This window comes from Lepus europaeus, chromosome 17 (assembly GCF_033115175.1).
Source record: "Lepus europaeus isolate LE1 chromosome 17, mLepTim1.pri, whole genome shotgun sequence".
NCBI lineage: Eukaryota > Metazoa > Chordata > Mammalia > Lagomorpha > Leporidae > Lepus > Lepus europaeus.
In genome coordinates this window covers 24,306,756-24,322,465 of record NC_084843.1, presented here as the reverse complement: position 1 = coordinate 24,322,465, position 15,710 = coordinate 24,306,756, and the positions used below count along the sequence as shown (strand labels likewise).

Below are 15,710 nucleotides of genomic sequence, written 5' to 3'. Positions count from 1 at the left end.
AAGCATGCCACTCTGTGAAGGAGGATGTAGGACAGTGGCTGTGTGTGCAGTCTCTGGAGTCAGATAAACATGAATGTACATTCTGGATCAGCCCTCTTCTAGCTGTGCAATTTTGCCACCATATGTCTTTGTTGACATGGGAGACAGGATGGGTCTGGACTCTGCAAGGCCAAACCCTGGTTTTATTGTAATTGTATGGGAGCATGAGAAGAGGTTAAGTCAACGTGGTGGTTCTAAGGTGGGTATTTTATAGCACCTTGCTTGCGCTATGCTTAGGAACCATGGCATTGTCACTGATCTTATATTGTCATTTGTACATGTTACTTGTCGGGCTTGCTTTCTCAAAGACAGCACAAATCTCCTGAGCTTACGTGCCATGACTTCCCTGGTAGCTGACACAGCCTGGGTACTAAAATGCTGAAGAAGTCCTTACTGATTGAGAAATGGAGCACAAAGTGGCATGGGCCCAGCCTCAATAATGAAATATTTAACGATGTTGAGTGTTTGAGGACTGATATGAATTTGGCCAGGCCTTTAATTAATATGTGAATTCTGTAGTGGGTGGGATAGAACATCTTGTAATCTACTTTCTGTCTCCCACAGGAGAGTGAGCTCTCTCGTGGCCCCATTTTCCATGTTTTGGTGTTGGCGATCATTCAAAAGAGTATTTGATGTAAAATTATCATCTACTTGTAAAAATCCATGCAATTATTTCCCCTTTGAGTTTTTCTGATTCTGACTCAAACAGATTTTAGAAACTGAACAAAGTGAAAAGAGCCCGAGGTTACAAGTCAGAAGTTCTGAGATTGGCTTTGAGTCCTACTTTTTAGTAACAAGGTGACCTAACGTGGCCCATGTAGGCCTCAGGCCCCTTAATTCTAAAATGAGGATTTAATTAGACCTCATTTGCAGAGTTGTAGTTGAGATTTGGTACAATAATGAAAACTAATATCACAGAGTACTCTACAGTACAGACATTACTTGTTATGGCGTGGTGTGTGGTACTAAGCACGGATTAAATAGGAATAAAATACATCATCTACCATTGAAGATATTACGGTACAGTGAGAGACCCAAGATGGACACAAGCCCTGTAATTCAGGACAGTGAGCGGTAAGCACAGTAAGAGGAACACAAATCAGGAGTCCTGGGAATAAGAAGAAAAGATGAATTCTTGGTGCTGGGGAAGTCTTACTTAAGGAGGTGAAATTCTTTGATACTGGATCTGGGCCAGGACGAGTTTCTCCATATAACTTGTCCTAAACTAGCCATTCTTTGAATAATGCCTGGAGCAGACACATTAAGCTCATTCAGGAGTGTGTAGTTTAATGGACATTGTTAGGCTTAGAGACCCAAGTTCAAATCTGTGCTCTGCCACCTTGAAGCAGAATGCCTTGTGCACATCAGCTACTTTATCAGTTAATTGGACCGAATAGCACCTCCTCTGCAGGACCACCCTTCATGAGGGCGGATAGTGCATACTCTGAACACAGAGCCTTGTCCTCCAGCTGTGATTCCTGTGCTGATGGAAGGGCAGAGACACGGCGCAGGCAGTGCAATGGAGACTCTCCAAGAGTAGCAGTTGGCATTTCACAAATATTCACGGCTCTCTTGGGGAGGTGACAGCATTTTCTGAGAATCAACTTGACAGATGGTTTAAATCCACACACTGCTGTCCTGAAACTCACTCGTGAGGCATGGAAATCCCATGCTGGTGAAGCTTTGCGGTCCTATCTAGCAGCCCACATGTAACTCTGAGCCATCTGGAAATCCCGTGTCCCAAGAAAGCAAGCGTCCCTGTGTCTCTAGAAAATGATTTTGCTTAACTTGCCCTTTCAGGATGTTTTAAATACCTTGAATATATCAATAAAACATCTATTTTCTAAGCAGCTGAAAGTACCTGCCATTCATCCCACGTGGCTGCAGACATTTCTGCTTTATAGCTGTGCCCATCCATTTCCCCCTTCTGTTTCTCGTAGGCCTTATTGACTCTCTCTCTTCATTCTGCACTTTGGTAGAGCACCTCTGGCAAATTCCAGTGTCCTGCACAGTCAATAGAAGGGGCAGATCCTGATTATCAGCTTGAGTTATCAGTGAAGATACTTGTGAAATTATTGGGATTCCGCATAGACAGCACAGGGCTGTCCTTACATCTATCTCATTGTCTCTATGGGTCACTTTTTATTATTTCATCTAACTTATTCATGAGAATATATGGGAGATGATCAAATATTAGTTCCATTTTTATAGAAAAATAGCTCCTAAACACCAAGAAGTTAGTGATTATGTCTAAAATTGCATATCTAATAAGTAGCTGAGCTGAAAATAAAATCCCAGATGTTTCTGATACTAGGACCTTCTACTCTTCTTCCTTCTCTCCTCTCTCACTATTTTGTTTTTATTTTAAGAAGCTCTGGGATATTGTAAAAAAGACAGACGCTGATGTCTAGCTTGGGGAGATCTCAGTCAAATAATTGACCTCATAATGCCCAGTCATAAAAAGAAAATACTGTGTGATACATTGAGTTGAATAGAAAACTCATATAGGTATAGAAAGAGTATATAAGATAAACTCCTGTAATAACCCCCTCTAAATTTCATCTTGTACAAAACCACGTGATTCTGCAGTTCTCAGGGAACAGAACCATGTCTGAGAGTGGAAAGAGAGGAGTGCTTTGATAGCCACATTTTAAAAAAATTTTTATTTATTTATTTGACAGGTAGAGTTATAAACAATGAGAGAGACAGAAAGGTCTTCCTTCCATTGGTTCACTCCCCAAATGGCCGTCACTGCCGGAGCTACACCAATCCGAAGCCAGGAGCCAGGAGCTTCTTCCCGGTCTCCCATGCGGATGCAGGGCTCAAGCACTTGGGCCATCCTCCTCTGTTGATAGCCAGATTTCACATTCCTCTTCAGGGGTCCATGGGCAGTGCCGCCATCTTTTTTGAAGTTTTTCCATCCTTATCTTTAACACTGACAATAAACTATCCAGGGTTTAGCTGTTACTATATTATTTGGGCACATTCAGGTCTACCAGATTTGGGATTCCAGAGTGACAATAGAAATCTGTATCTGTTCTTTTGCATTTCTTCATTTATATTTGCCTTTTTACTCACAAAATAAATCTAGAGGAGGAAAGGAAAATTTCTTTCCTTCTGAAGTGTCAAATGGATATACCTAGAACTTTTTCCTCTCTCTGTGAGTCATGAGATCCAGACACAAAGGTAAGACTTCAGGTTTTAGTGGTCCATTCTTTGGTACTAAACACTCTGTCTTTCTGGTCTCATTGTGTGGTTTTCTCCAGGAAGTTAACCCTGCTAAGGGCAAAGAGAAGAATTCCAATTCTCTATCTCTGGTCATACCTCCTGATGCCTCCAGGTTTCTCACATAAATTTCCACTATAGTCAGTCTTCAAAAGGTCCCCAAGATGGTAAAAGAGGGGTACAGGCACCTTTGCCTCCAGTTGTCTGGAGATAAGTGATGGTTGATGAGTATTTACTATACGTCAGCTGTAGGGACAAAGCCCTTTCCTGCTCTATTGTGTTCAATCCCTTTGGTAAATTGTCAGTACTATGTACTAATATCTCCATTCTCCGGATGAGGTAATTAGGAAGATTAAGTAATTTGATTAAGCTTACTAAATGAGCAAGTAGAAGCAGAATTCAAATACAGTTTTAACATCCCAAACTAATAATGCTGTCATTCTTAAAACATCAGAAGAATCCTCTTTGCAAAACATAAAAAGACCCTGATCAAGTCCAGACTCTTTGATGTATTTGAAGAAATATAATCAGAGATAGACATACTAATTCTAGTAATAAGCACAATCTGGACACAAACCCTTTGTCCCATGTGTTTCTAACTCAACCACCTTTTCTCTGTCTTACCAACATTCCCAATAGGAAGTAAAGGCTGTAAAATAGTTTGTTAGGGCAAATGAAAGTGGCAGTTTTTTTGTCAGTATTTTTTCTTCAACAAGTGCATTGGCAACCCCCATAGGTATCTTCCTTGCAACACCTCCCGTGCACACACACAGATAGAGCTTGTGATATTGACTTCAATATCGATTATCTTACCCCAAATCTGTTCTTGGTGAAGCTATTTGATGGCTATTTTGTTAGGGTACCAATAAAAGATTTTATGTGCAAATCTGTTTCAAAAGTGTTCCAGCTATAGGTCGATGTTCATGTATTGAGTAATAGACCCACTCTTTCTAGACATAGGCAGATAAAAGTGTGTATTACATTAATTTCACAGAGCCTCCAGGACATAAAATGAGCAAACTCCAGTTCAACAAACACTAAGTTCAAAGTCAAACAGTCCAGCAGAGGACATAACTTGCTGATAAGATGCTGTGTTGTTCCAAGTGCTGCGTTCCCATTTTTCATTCTGGCACGTGGTGTGGCACCTCAGGAAAGCGGTTTTAGGAGGTGAGCTCAGGATGGCAGAGGCCACAGAACCTTCCATGGAGAAGCATCCTGGCCATCCTAACTCAGCAGTTCCCTGGAAGGGACCTTTGGCTATCTGCTGATGCTTGTGGCCTGCTAATCAGAAGCCCATTTCCTTGTTCCCTAAAGATAAATTTTTATCTTTGAAGGAATTATCTAAGTGAAGAAAGAGAAAGGCCTAACAATGCCAAGATTTATTTTAAATAATCTGTATGGGATTAATGAACAAAGAAATTGGAAAAGTTAATTGTGCATCATAACAGCCTGACTGCTGGTTTTCTTTCTTTAAGGAGGAAAAAACAGTGCAGAGGGTGTGTTGAGAATAGCTCTGAGATACCTAGCAAGGTGGTTGTTTCTTTAGGCTTAGACAAGCTCTTCACATCATATCAGGCCCAGCATGGTCCTCTAACCGGAAAAGTTTCTAAATGTCATTTCTTGTGAAGGCAACAGCTCTTGTGTAAGCTGAATTTATTCCATTATAGTCCCTCTTATTCACAAATTGCAATAGCAGCACCATTCACTCTTGTGCAACAATAGAGCATGGATTTCTCAGGGCTGAGAAATTGATAGGAACTTTCACATAGAAAGATCTGCCTTGTTGGTGGGCATCATATCTGGGAAATTGGAAGCTGAGTGCCATGAGATCCATTCCCCTCCACAGAGATCTGTGGAAACCTCACATAGCCTGAGGCCCTGGCATAAGCTTTGAAAGTCAGATTAAGTGGTTCATATTCCAGATCCACCACTTACCAGATGTGTGTCTTTGAGTGTGTGTGCCTTCCCTATGCCTGAATTTCTGTACCCGAATGTAAAACAGAAGGCTCATATGTATAGAGGAACAGTGCTAGAAGTGTCATCTGTGATTCGTATTTTTACCTTGTACTAGGTGCCAGTAATGTTAATAATAATATAGTAGATATTAATTAATATCGTAGAGGTCAAACACCTAGCTTATATCACTCAAATGTTACTTTCTGCCTGTTCTTTCATATCACCTGTGTCTGCTGATAAATTCTAGAGACATTATGATTTCTCCTGTCTATGGAAGAAGTAGGCTCATCTTCTGAATTTCCAAAGGATGGCAGAAAGTGAATCAAGGCCTCTTGATTCTGTTCTTTTGGGGGTGAACAGGCAGATGCCCCTCTTTCTCCAGGGAAAGCCATCATTCAGAAATGAGAATAAATTAAAACAGTAAAAGATATGTCAGATTAGGCTTGGTCATGGCAAAAGAAGGAACAAATCAGAAGAGACAGATGTGTTTAATGGCCACTGCATTTGTCCAGAGGAATCATTTTCACTGGCCAGGAGCCCAATTAAGCCTGTAAAATGGAAATCCAGAAAATCAGATTAACGAGCCAATCATTAGTAAGGAAAAGACCCAGCTAATTCTGTGTTTAGCATGACGGATGGGCTCAGAGCAAATAATTGGATGACATTCATCAAATGTAAAATAAAAGGTGTCACTGAAAGGGAAAGTGGTAATAATCTCTGGATTTACAATGCCAGCAAATTTGGTGGTTAGGAAGGGAAAAGTTCATCAAAATAGATTAATAGTCACTAAACTTTATTCCTTTCTTGTGTGGTTGCCAGAGAGCCCACAAATAACCCCAGACAGACAGCGAATGCATCATCCTGGTGTCACCCTAACATGGTGAGGTAACCGCTCCCGAAGTGCCAGAGCTGCTAGTGGACAATGTCTTCCTTCACCCATGCAGGGACTGGGCAGGAATGGAGAGTTCATCAGGATATCCATGACGTAGTCACCAGTGGAGGAAGCCAGACTCAAAGTCTCTCTAGCTAAGCAGATTAATCCCAGCAGTCCATGTTCAGTGAGTCAAGATTTACCCTTGCTCCGGACCTGATTCTCTAGGGATGTGCTCTTACTGGTTAAGGGGGTCAAGCATAAACTGGAGCTGGAGTTAACATTCTGGATTTAACAACAAAGGGCTTGTGATGTTGGGGAATTTGGTTGATCCTTTTCAGTTTCAGTTTGTTGAGCTGCAAGATAGGGAGATATAAAAGACTAAATGTATATGTACACACATAATCTTTTTTTATTTCAGGTGCTGAAGTGTAGGGGCAAGAGTTGGGTCCTCAGACCCCAAAGGACTCTGTCTCCATGGCCCTGCGGGGTGTACAGCCCATGCAGCAGCTCTCATAGGTTGGAGTGCAATGTCTACAGCTCCCTCAGGCTGGACTTTCAAATTGGCAGCTCTACAGTTCTGCAATCTGCAGAATTAGCACCACGTGGATGCTGCTTAGGTTTATATATGATTCTATGATATTAGAAGTACCTGGAGAACCTCTGGACTCCTTAGTGTTCGTATGACACCTTCATAGTTTGGACCGTTCCCATTTCCATGTCTTATCACTCAAGCAAATACTCTCTAGGTTATATGTATGGGCTTATGAGAGAGAGAGAGAGAATTCATGGATTGTGTAGGGCAGTAGCAGATATGATGGGTCTGAGCACCACAGATGTGAGGCCGATCACCCTATTAAGAGGACCATTCTTTTTTTCTTGGACCTGGTGACTTGGAAACCCCATTGGACCCAGTCTTGTGCTATGTTGCTAATAAATGACCTGGTGATTCTGTCATCCTGCCTATCATGGAGGAAATTGGGGACTTGCCGCCTTTGAGTTGGGTCTGATTCCCCAAGGGACTATTTGACAAGGTTCACGTGTTTTGGGGAGAGCTGGTTTGTTGATAAGAGGATTTATTTAAAGAATTTAAAACTCTGCAGTGGGTATGGGAGTCTCCTTATGGGGTGATGACAGTGTTTTAGAAATAAATAGAGGAAATGGTTGAACTACATTGTGGACATACTATATTAGATGACATTGCTTTGTAAACTTTAAAATGGTTAAGGTGGGGCCTGTGCTATGGCAGAGCAGGTTAAGCCATGGCCTGCAGAGCTGGCATCCAATATGGATGCCAGTTTGAGCCCTGGCTGCTCCACTTCTGATCCAACTCCCTGCTTATGTACCTGGGAAAACATCAGAAGATGGCTCAAATCCTAGGGCCCTTGCACCCACATGGGAAACCCAGAATAGGCTACTGGCACCTGGCCTTGGTCTGGCCCAGTCCTGGTTGTTGTGGCCATTTGGGGAGTGAACCAGCAGATGGAAAATATGTGTGTGTGTGTGTCTGTCTGTCTCTCTTTTAGTAGCTCCGCCTTTCAAATAAATACATATTTTTAAAAAATGGTTAAGCTTGGGTCATGTGAGTTTCACCTCAACAACAACAATAATAATAAAGAGCAGTATCATCATTGTGAACACAGAGTTTAGGAAAGTAAATACACCTGGAAAGAAAGCAGGGGGTCAGGACAGATGAGGAACACACAGGTGTGTGGAAATTGTTAAAGGTCCATTTCTGCAATGTTCCAGTTATGCTCCCCAGTCATGCCGCATCGGCATCAGCTGGAAACTTATTAGGAGAGAAAATTCTTGAACCTCAACCCAGATCTGTTGAGTCAGAAACTCTGTAGATGGCACCCAGCAGTCTGAGTTTTAATAGACTTTCCAGGTAATTCTGATGCAGGCTGAAAGTTCAAAACTATTGATCTAGTTCAAGTTGTCAGGTGTGTTTACATGTGCTGGTTTTATAATTAAGGATGAAAACAAGTCAAACAAATATATGGGATCGTGTAAGGATGAAGAGGGTGACGGTGTGTCCAGACTCAAGGATTATATTTTAATGTGATTCCATGCACTTACGACCCACTTTAAGAAGAAGAAAAAACACTTCTCATCAACCCGTTGACCTTAGTATGTGAACCCCTACCTATAAGCCAACAGAACAATATAGTCTCTGAATAAGAATCTTATCAAAATAAAATTAGGAGTCTTAGAATGCAAGGCAAGAGTGATTCTCAGTAGAATGTAGAGACCTAGGAATAGTGTTGCATGTTGGGAAGAAACCAGTGCCTCTGTGTTCACAGCCTAAGCTAATGCACCGAGTTTTTCCCAGGCTCTGCTTTCATGCTGATTCTAGCATGTACTCTACCTAGAATCTTGTGATGCCTGCTTTGTGGGCTTCCAATCTGGGTAGAACACGGGGGAGCCATGGGAGGTGCCATCTTCAGAGTAAGGAGTGAGAGGCAGCTTTCAATAGAGATGTCATAGCCTTCTGCTCCTAGCAGTTGCTGTGGATCTGTGCCAGATTTGGACTGGAGTGGGAGGACTGGCCTGTCTCCAGCGTGTGCTTGGGCCTTCATGAGAACAGAGCCTGTGCCTCAAGTAATTGCCTCCTCAGCACAGCAGCCTGGCTTCTATTGTTGTCCTGCTATTTTCTCTGAACAGGCCATGTTATCTTCTCTTGTGAATATTAATTTCCCCTGAGTTAGGATAATTGGGCTGAGAGCAGCCATCTGCAGTGCTGGGCTGTGTTGGCAGGACTTTCCAGCAAGCCCGTGCCAGGCGACCATTTCTTGGGATGGTTTCCAAGTCATCCAACTGAGAAAAACCATCCTTTCCCAAGTGACGCTACAGGGCTTGTCCCTGACCCCCAGTCACGAGAGAGCCGAGATGGAAGTCAAACCCAGAATTTCCGCCTTTCAAATCTGGAGCTCTTCCTCTAACCCTTTAAGTAACTTGCATGTGGGAAGAATCAAATATATTAATGCATAGATTTGTAAATGTGAACGACATATTTGTCCATAGATGGGATGTGAAGTAATGAAAGCTTTGAACAACAGTAGTTTTTCAGAGCTAGGAAAAAATGCCTTTGCCAATCATGGTTGCAATGGATTAATAAACTGCTAAAATGTTTTTACAGAACAGAATGAATGGATCATGGGTGGAACCCACACCCATAGCTTCTCTATTTTCAGTTGAAAATAAATACTTAACAGGTGTGGTGTACCATAGTTAGAGCACAGTGACCAAACAGAATCCATACTTGCCCTCCCAGAGAATGCAAGAGGGAAAGATTGTTGTAATCAACCATATGTCTTCTAAGCATCTGGGTATGAGGGCAGCTTATGGTGCCATGGGCTTGAAGACTCAAGGCCAGCAAAGGATAGTCTCTAAATGGTAATTACAGACCTACTGGGTAATCACGCTAATACTTTCCACTGTGTGCCATGATGCGTGGCTCTGATCTCTTTGTGTTTCCCCCATGATCCAGGTAACCACTGGTGGAAGAGCCAGCTACTACGTGTCTTATCGAAGAGAAGCCTTTGCTCAGATAAAGCTGCCCAAGTACTCATTGCCAAAGGTAATGCATGGAGCACCTGCTGCCCAACAAAGTGAGGGTTGGGGAGGCTGCCTCACTGGGCTGCAGGGAGGATTGACCTCGGCTGGGAGACTGACTCACCACTGGGGGTTGGCCTCTGTTGATGTCCTTCAACCTAGGTTCCATATTCCCTACTCAGCAGGGTACCAGGTTAGAGCTTTGATTTCCTGCAGCTCAAATATCTGGTATAACATTGGGTCACTTCCCAGGGGTGATAGTGAAAGGAGTGGTAGCTTTAAATATCTATTCTGAGTTTCCCTCTCTCTTGAAAGGTCTTATTGCCAAATAGAAGGCAAAGTGCAGGCAGGAACTCAGATGCTGTGTGAGTGTGTGCATGTGTGTGCACACTCACGTGAGTGTGTGCATGCACAGATAAGTTCGTCTGCTGGCGTTCTTGCTTCTCTCTGTGTTTTAACGCCAAATAGAAGTGAAGTGCACTATGTATCTTTCCACTCCCCTATGCCAGTATAATTAAAAAGGGATGATATACTAGAGTGTTAATATCAAATGGTGGCATTTAAACTCCTGTATTGGCAAAATTATAAACCATACTCTGTGCATCCCATTCCTTGTGAACATTGGCTTTTGGGGGAAGAGTTATCTTAGAATCTCAGTGCAAATATGGATTAGACATAATTGCATCACTGCAAAATGAGGCTACAGAGAAGCAAAGTCTCAGGTTGGACACATTTCAAGTATAATATAGCAAAGATGTGTGTCTCTAAGCTGGTGCTAAGACAGATATTGTCAATGGCTAAATGAGGACATGCATGGGAAGAATTATGGGAAAGGTAGGGAGCTAGTTTTCTGGCCCCTGTTTGCTTTTACACATTCGGTTGCTCACCCATGTATATTTCCATTCATATGTTCTTTCTTTCATGCATCCATTCAACTCTTAGTTCTCTGTTCTTTACTCTGTACCAGGCCCTGAACTGAACTCATGGAGAGCGTAGTGAATAAGATGTAAGTGGCTCTGCGATGATCACACAGAGAACAGAGAAGCATTTGTAGGTGTAGGGAGTGTTACAGCAGTTCAAGGGCCATCTTGGAATAAAACTGGAGCTAATCTTACATGGGTGGTGAGGGTAGTTTCCTGGAGAAGCTGGTGTTAGAAGACTAAGGACTTCATCCTGAAAACGAGGGTCAGGAGAAACTGAAAATAACCACTGTCTCTTGATACCCATGGGGGACTGCTTTCAAGACCTCAGATTCCAAAAGCATGGGTGCTCAGGTCCTTTGTGTACAATGGTATAGTATTTGCATATAACCTATGCGATTGTGCCATATACTTTAAATCAACAATAGAATGCTTATGATACCTGATATAATTTAAGTGCTTTGTAAATTGTTAAGCTGTATTGTTTAGGGAATAATGACAAGAATAATAAAATGTATCTGTGTTTCATACAGACATATCCATCGTAGGCCTAACTTATTTTTGATCTGCATTTGGCAAAATCTGCATATACAGAACCCATGGATACTGAGGGTTGACTGTACCTGCACAAGTCCTATTTTAAGATAGAGAATGGTTCATTTAACAAACTAAAACAACATGTTGAGGGACTGGGTTGCACAGAGAGAAGGGGAGAGGCTGAGGAGGTGGGCAGGGGCTGTGTTGAGTAGCTTTAGGGGCCCATGGGAATGGATTTCTCATTTTCTCTACCTTCTCTGTGATTTCATGGTACTGTTGTGGAGTATGCTACAGTGTGTACCCATCACACACTCTATGCCCAAGCAGAAAAGAGGTATTCCAGCTTGGAGATGAAGAGGAAGGAGGCGGTTAGAACCATGCTGTTGCTGAGAGAGAATGCCTATTCTCAGGGAACTGAGAGTTTCCCTGTATTGTATTCGGAAATGAGTTTCTGAAACTTTCCAAGCCTTCTTCCTAGCACAGGGCCATTCTGTCTCTGCGCCTGTGCACAGTTCATACACTTGTAACCTTCTGAGGAAAACAGTTCACTCCCATGGGCAGTGGGGCAGCAGGTGGGAACAAAGGAGGCCCAGGTTGACCACAGCCCCAGGGCATTCCATTAATGACTGGCAGTGGCATGGGCATTTACTGTGGCAGAGCACCCTCCCATCTGTGCGGCTGCCTTCAAGAATGCCATCCAGAGCAGCTTCTCAGTACCACGAAGGCTGCTGTGAACATCGCTGGATGGTTTTCGATCCCTTTATTTGCCAGGGTTGGCCCAGGATTTCAGAGTCATAGCTGAGGAGGTGGGGACAGAGAGGCTGTAGGGCGATTGGTTCTTTCCATTATTTGAAAGTTGAAATGGCTTTTAAGCGAGTTGTTGCTGTTTCATGCAGTGCAGAGGCTGCTGTCAGGCATCGTGCTTAAAAACGAACGCGGGGAAAAGCTGCCTGTCCCCATTGCCCTGGCACCCCTGTGTCCAGCCCGTCAGTTCAGAATATGCCCTCCTGGGGCACACAGTGGCTATGCAGTGTTTTGCAGAGAAGGAAATGAGCACCATTAATAATAAACAGCAGCCTTGTGCTAAGCCCTCCATAACTCAGTCCCGAGGCGATGGGCTGGCGCTGTCTGCCCAGTGGACTTGAAAAGCACACAGCGACAGAGGGCATGGCGGCAGATGATAGGGTGCAATGGTTGTCCAGGGAGAAGTTGACTGAGCACGTGAGCAGAATCCCTGAGCTTGAAACTTACTTATCCCAGAGCCCTGGTCTTCTCATCTGTAAAATGGGGATAATAATACTGTTTGACAAAGTTGTAAAGGTTCAATGAGTGACTCATTGTTGGTTGAGTATAAAGTGTCCAGCAAATCTAAGAATGATTATGATCTTTGGGGAAATAATATACAGGTGTGGGGGATCAATGTTCATGAAGGGATCATGTCCCCGCCAGGCCTTGGACTCAATATTGCATAAGACCCTCACTCTATCACTTTGTGAGTGATGTACCCTCCTTTGTCTCTTAGATTCTGGATGTATTCTTAACCCACCACTCAAATAATCATTCCTATGAGAGAAAATAATTTTATGTGTTTTTATATGGGTTGCAGTTTGGTTATGACATTGTTGACCTTTCATGAGCGCTGGGTTGAGAAACCATCCCCCACTTTGTATTTGGGAAGTGGCTTTCTGCAAAGAATTACCCTCCCTTCATAACTTCTTTAGCTGTGACAACACCAGATTCCTGTTCTTTGTCTCATTCGTGATCAGCTGTTCTGTTGCCCTGCTGGGTAGTCTAGACAAAAAATGGCTACTAATTTGACTTGACTGACAGTAAGTCTGACTTTTCTATTATCCCTAAGCCCCTGAACTTTGATCCACACTTGACCTCTGCAAGAATTGAGATCTTGGAACGCTATGCAATTTGGAATAGCACCCCTTAATAGGCTTCTGAGAATCATTTGACCTCAAAGAAAAGGAATTTCCTGTTCAATTGACACCGGTTTACTTTGCACACTGAGTTCTCTCTAGTCTTGGTTTCAATTTCCCTGTAAAAATATGTAATTCCTGCTTTCTCTGTGATTGCAGTTGTGGTTATTTTGGTCAGAGTATGGTACTTGTAATAGTTCCTTTAAGTAAAGCCTGCCCTTACCTAATTCTGGGTTTGTTTTTATTTGACAGTAGACTGTAGTTCATCCCACTTGAAATGATGAAAGTGTGAAAAGGGAAATGTGTCTTAGAAGATTTTTTACACTGATAATGACAAAGATATCAACGTTTTTGTTCCTTAGTTTCTACATTTTCCCCAAGTGCAAATTTATCCTGCTCCACTGTGTCACAGTCACTTCCTTAAGGGTTATTTGTATTTCTAAATTCTTTTCTTTCATCCTGGTTACTCTTCACACCACTGCTAGTTGTCCCCTGCCATCATATTCTGTTCACTCTTTCACTACCCATCCTCAAGTCGTCGTTGCTGTTAACCGCTTAGATGCCAGATCCATGAGATAGCACTCCCTCTTTGTCGTTACTCACCCTCGTGGAGCTTCTGATGCTGAAGCTGAGAACTGCACTTGGCAGTCTTCTCTTTGGCAGTATTCTGTTCTGATCTCCTTTCCTGGGCCATCTTCTTCTTGGCACTGTTTTGATGTTGGTGTTCCGAAGTTCTTCCTGCATTCTACATTTTCGCTGGGCGACCTCATCCTCTCTGTGTTTCTGTTTCTGCTTTCAAGTTGGTGAATCCTGTGCATACAGCCCTAGCCCGTATCTCTCCATAGACCATATTCCCAACTGCCTGTCTGAACTGCATGCTCATAGATCCTCCTTGAGCAGTCTAGAGCTGAGCATTTAGTCTCCGTAGCCCTGTTTCATCCTATGCCCATGTTTGCTTATTCCATTTGTTTATTCAATAAACTTTTGTTGAATGTCTACCAAGTGTCAGATACTCTGGTAAGTACTAGAAATAAAGTGATATAGTGGTTATGTTTAATGTTCTTCAAACTCTAAGTTTAGTAAAGTCCCAATCTGAACTTACTCTTACTTCATTCTCCATCCTTCAGTTTCTGTCTTTATCATCAAACTTCAGCCTGCATCTTCTCAGGGAATAAGGAAACGGAACCTGCTTTGGAGTTATATTGAGGCAGCCAGATTCAAGAAAAACTTCATTATTGTTCAGATATCTCCCTATTGGACCAATTTTAAATGGTGATTTTCTCATTTTTGAAGACTTAATATTCTATTATTGTTTGACCCTGATTCAACAGAAGACCTATTTTAAAGAGGAATTATCCAACACAAAGTGATTCCCCAGACTTCCATGTCCCAGAACCATGGGCAGTGCTTGTTCAGATGGCAGAATATTTTGACCTATTCTCTCAGGCAGTAGAACCCATGAATCCACATGCTATTAAGCTCTCCAGGCCACTTTGAAACACATCAATGTTGTACCTGCATTGACAGGGTGTTTAAAAGGTTAACTTCTTTAAAAAAAATCTTGATTCATATATTTGAAAGCCATAGAGACCTCGAGGGAACCTCAATCTACAGTTCACAACCAAAAGGCCTATAACATCCAGAGCTCTGTCAGGGCCAAAATGGAGGTGTAAACTCAACCCATATCTCCAACATGGGTAACAGGGATCCATCATCTGCTGTCTCCAGAGGTGTACACTAGCAGGAAGCTGGAGTGAGGAACCAGAGCTGGGGATTTAATCCCCATAATTCCATAAGGGATGTGAGCATCTTACCCAGTAGGCTAAACACCTGTTCTAAATGGTGAGCTTTTTGATCTAAATAGTCTTGGATTTAAATCTCAGTATTGTCATCTATTAGCTCAGTGACTTTGGAAAACTAAGAACTTCTTCAGAAGACATACAAGAATCCTAGAGTGTAGTGTTTTAACCCAGAGCCTGTAGTACCTGTTCACCAGGTGGCACAGCCCCAGGACAGCCATTAACACAATAAACATTCACAACAAACCTGGCTTCTCTAATCCTGACCATGCCCTGCTATTTTAAGTTGTGTTTTTCCACTTCTTTTACATTAGTTTAGTCTAAAATAACTTAGCTCATTCATTTTTATGACCAAAACATCTGGGAAAAACCAGGCATTTCCATTGCATTTTTAACAGGGTAAGTGAATTTAATCCGTGTTTCCTGCAGCTGCTATTTCCCCTCCTACTGGGTTCTTGGGCATTCATTCCACACCAGCACAACATGATTGCATCACATGGTTTTAAGAGTAAGGCTTCTTTCCATTTCCAAGCAGCTCAGCAGGAACCTGTAATTCTACAAGGTTTGTAAACACAAATGAGCAAGTGAGGTCTTAGCCAAGGTGACCTAGAGAGTTCAAGGCTGGAGGCTGAGATCTGACAAAGAATTTCCAATCAAAAAAGAAAAGTCTAGAACTTTTTCCAGCTCTACCTCCCAGTTGTCCAAATCAAATGTGTGTGTTCCATTATAAGCCACCTTGGAGGAGCTCTCGGTGGTTCTTGCATTATGGATGTTGTTGCCTTTTTCTATTTAAAGTTTCCTGGGAAGGTTGGTCAGAAAAAATAGGCCCTGTCTAATTGTTAATGTACTATCAGATTCAATTGCGCATGGTCCTTTTACCTGT

The 15,710-nt window shown here is 42.5% G+C and overlaps 1 protein-coding gene across 1 annotated transcript in view; it reads left to right on the top strand.

Moving 5' to 3' along the window:
- SORCS3 (sortilin related VPS10 domain containing receptor 3) overlaps positions 1 to 15,710 on the top strand; it is a 638,451-nt gene that overhangs the window by 509,321 nt on the left and 113,420 nt on the right. The window contains exon 8 of the mRNA XM_062214350.1: positions 9,582 to 9,671. Within this exon, the coding sequence (XP_062070334.1) occupies positions 9,582 to 9,671 (90 nt within the window). The remainder of the gene's footprint in view (positions 1 to 9,581; positions 9,672 to 15,710) is intronic.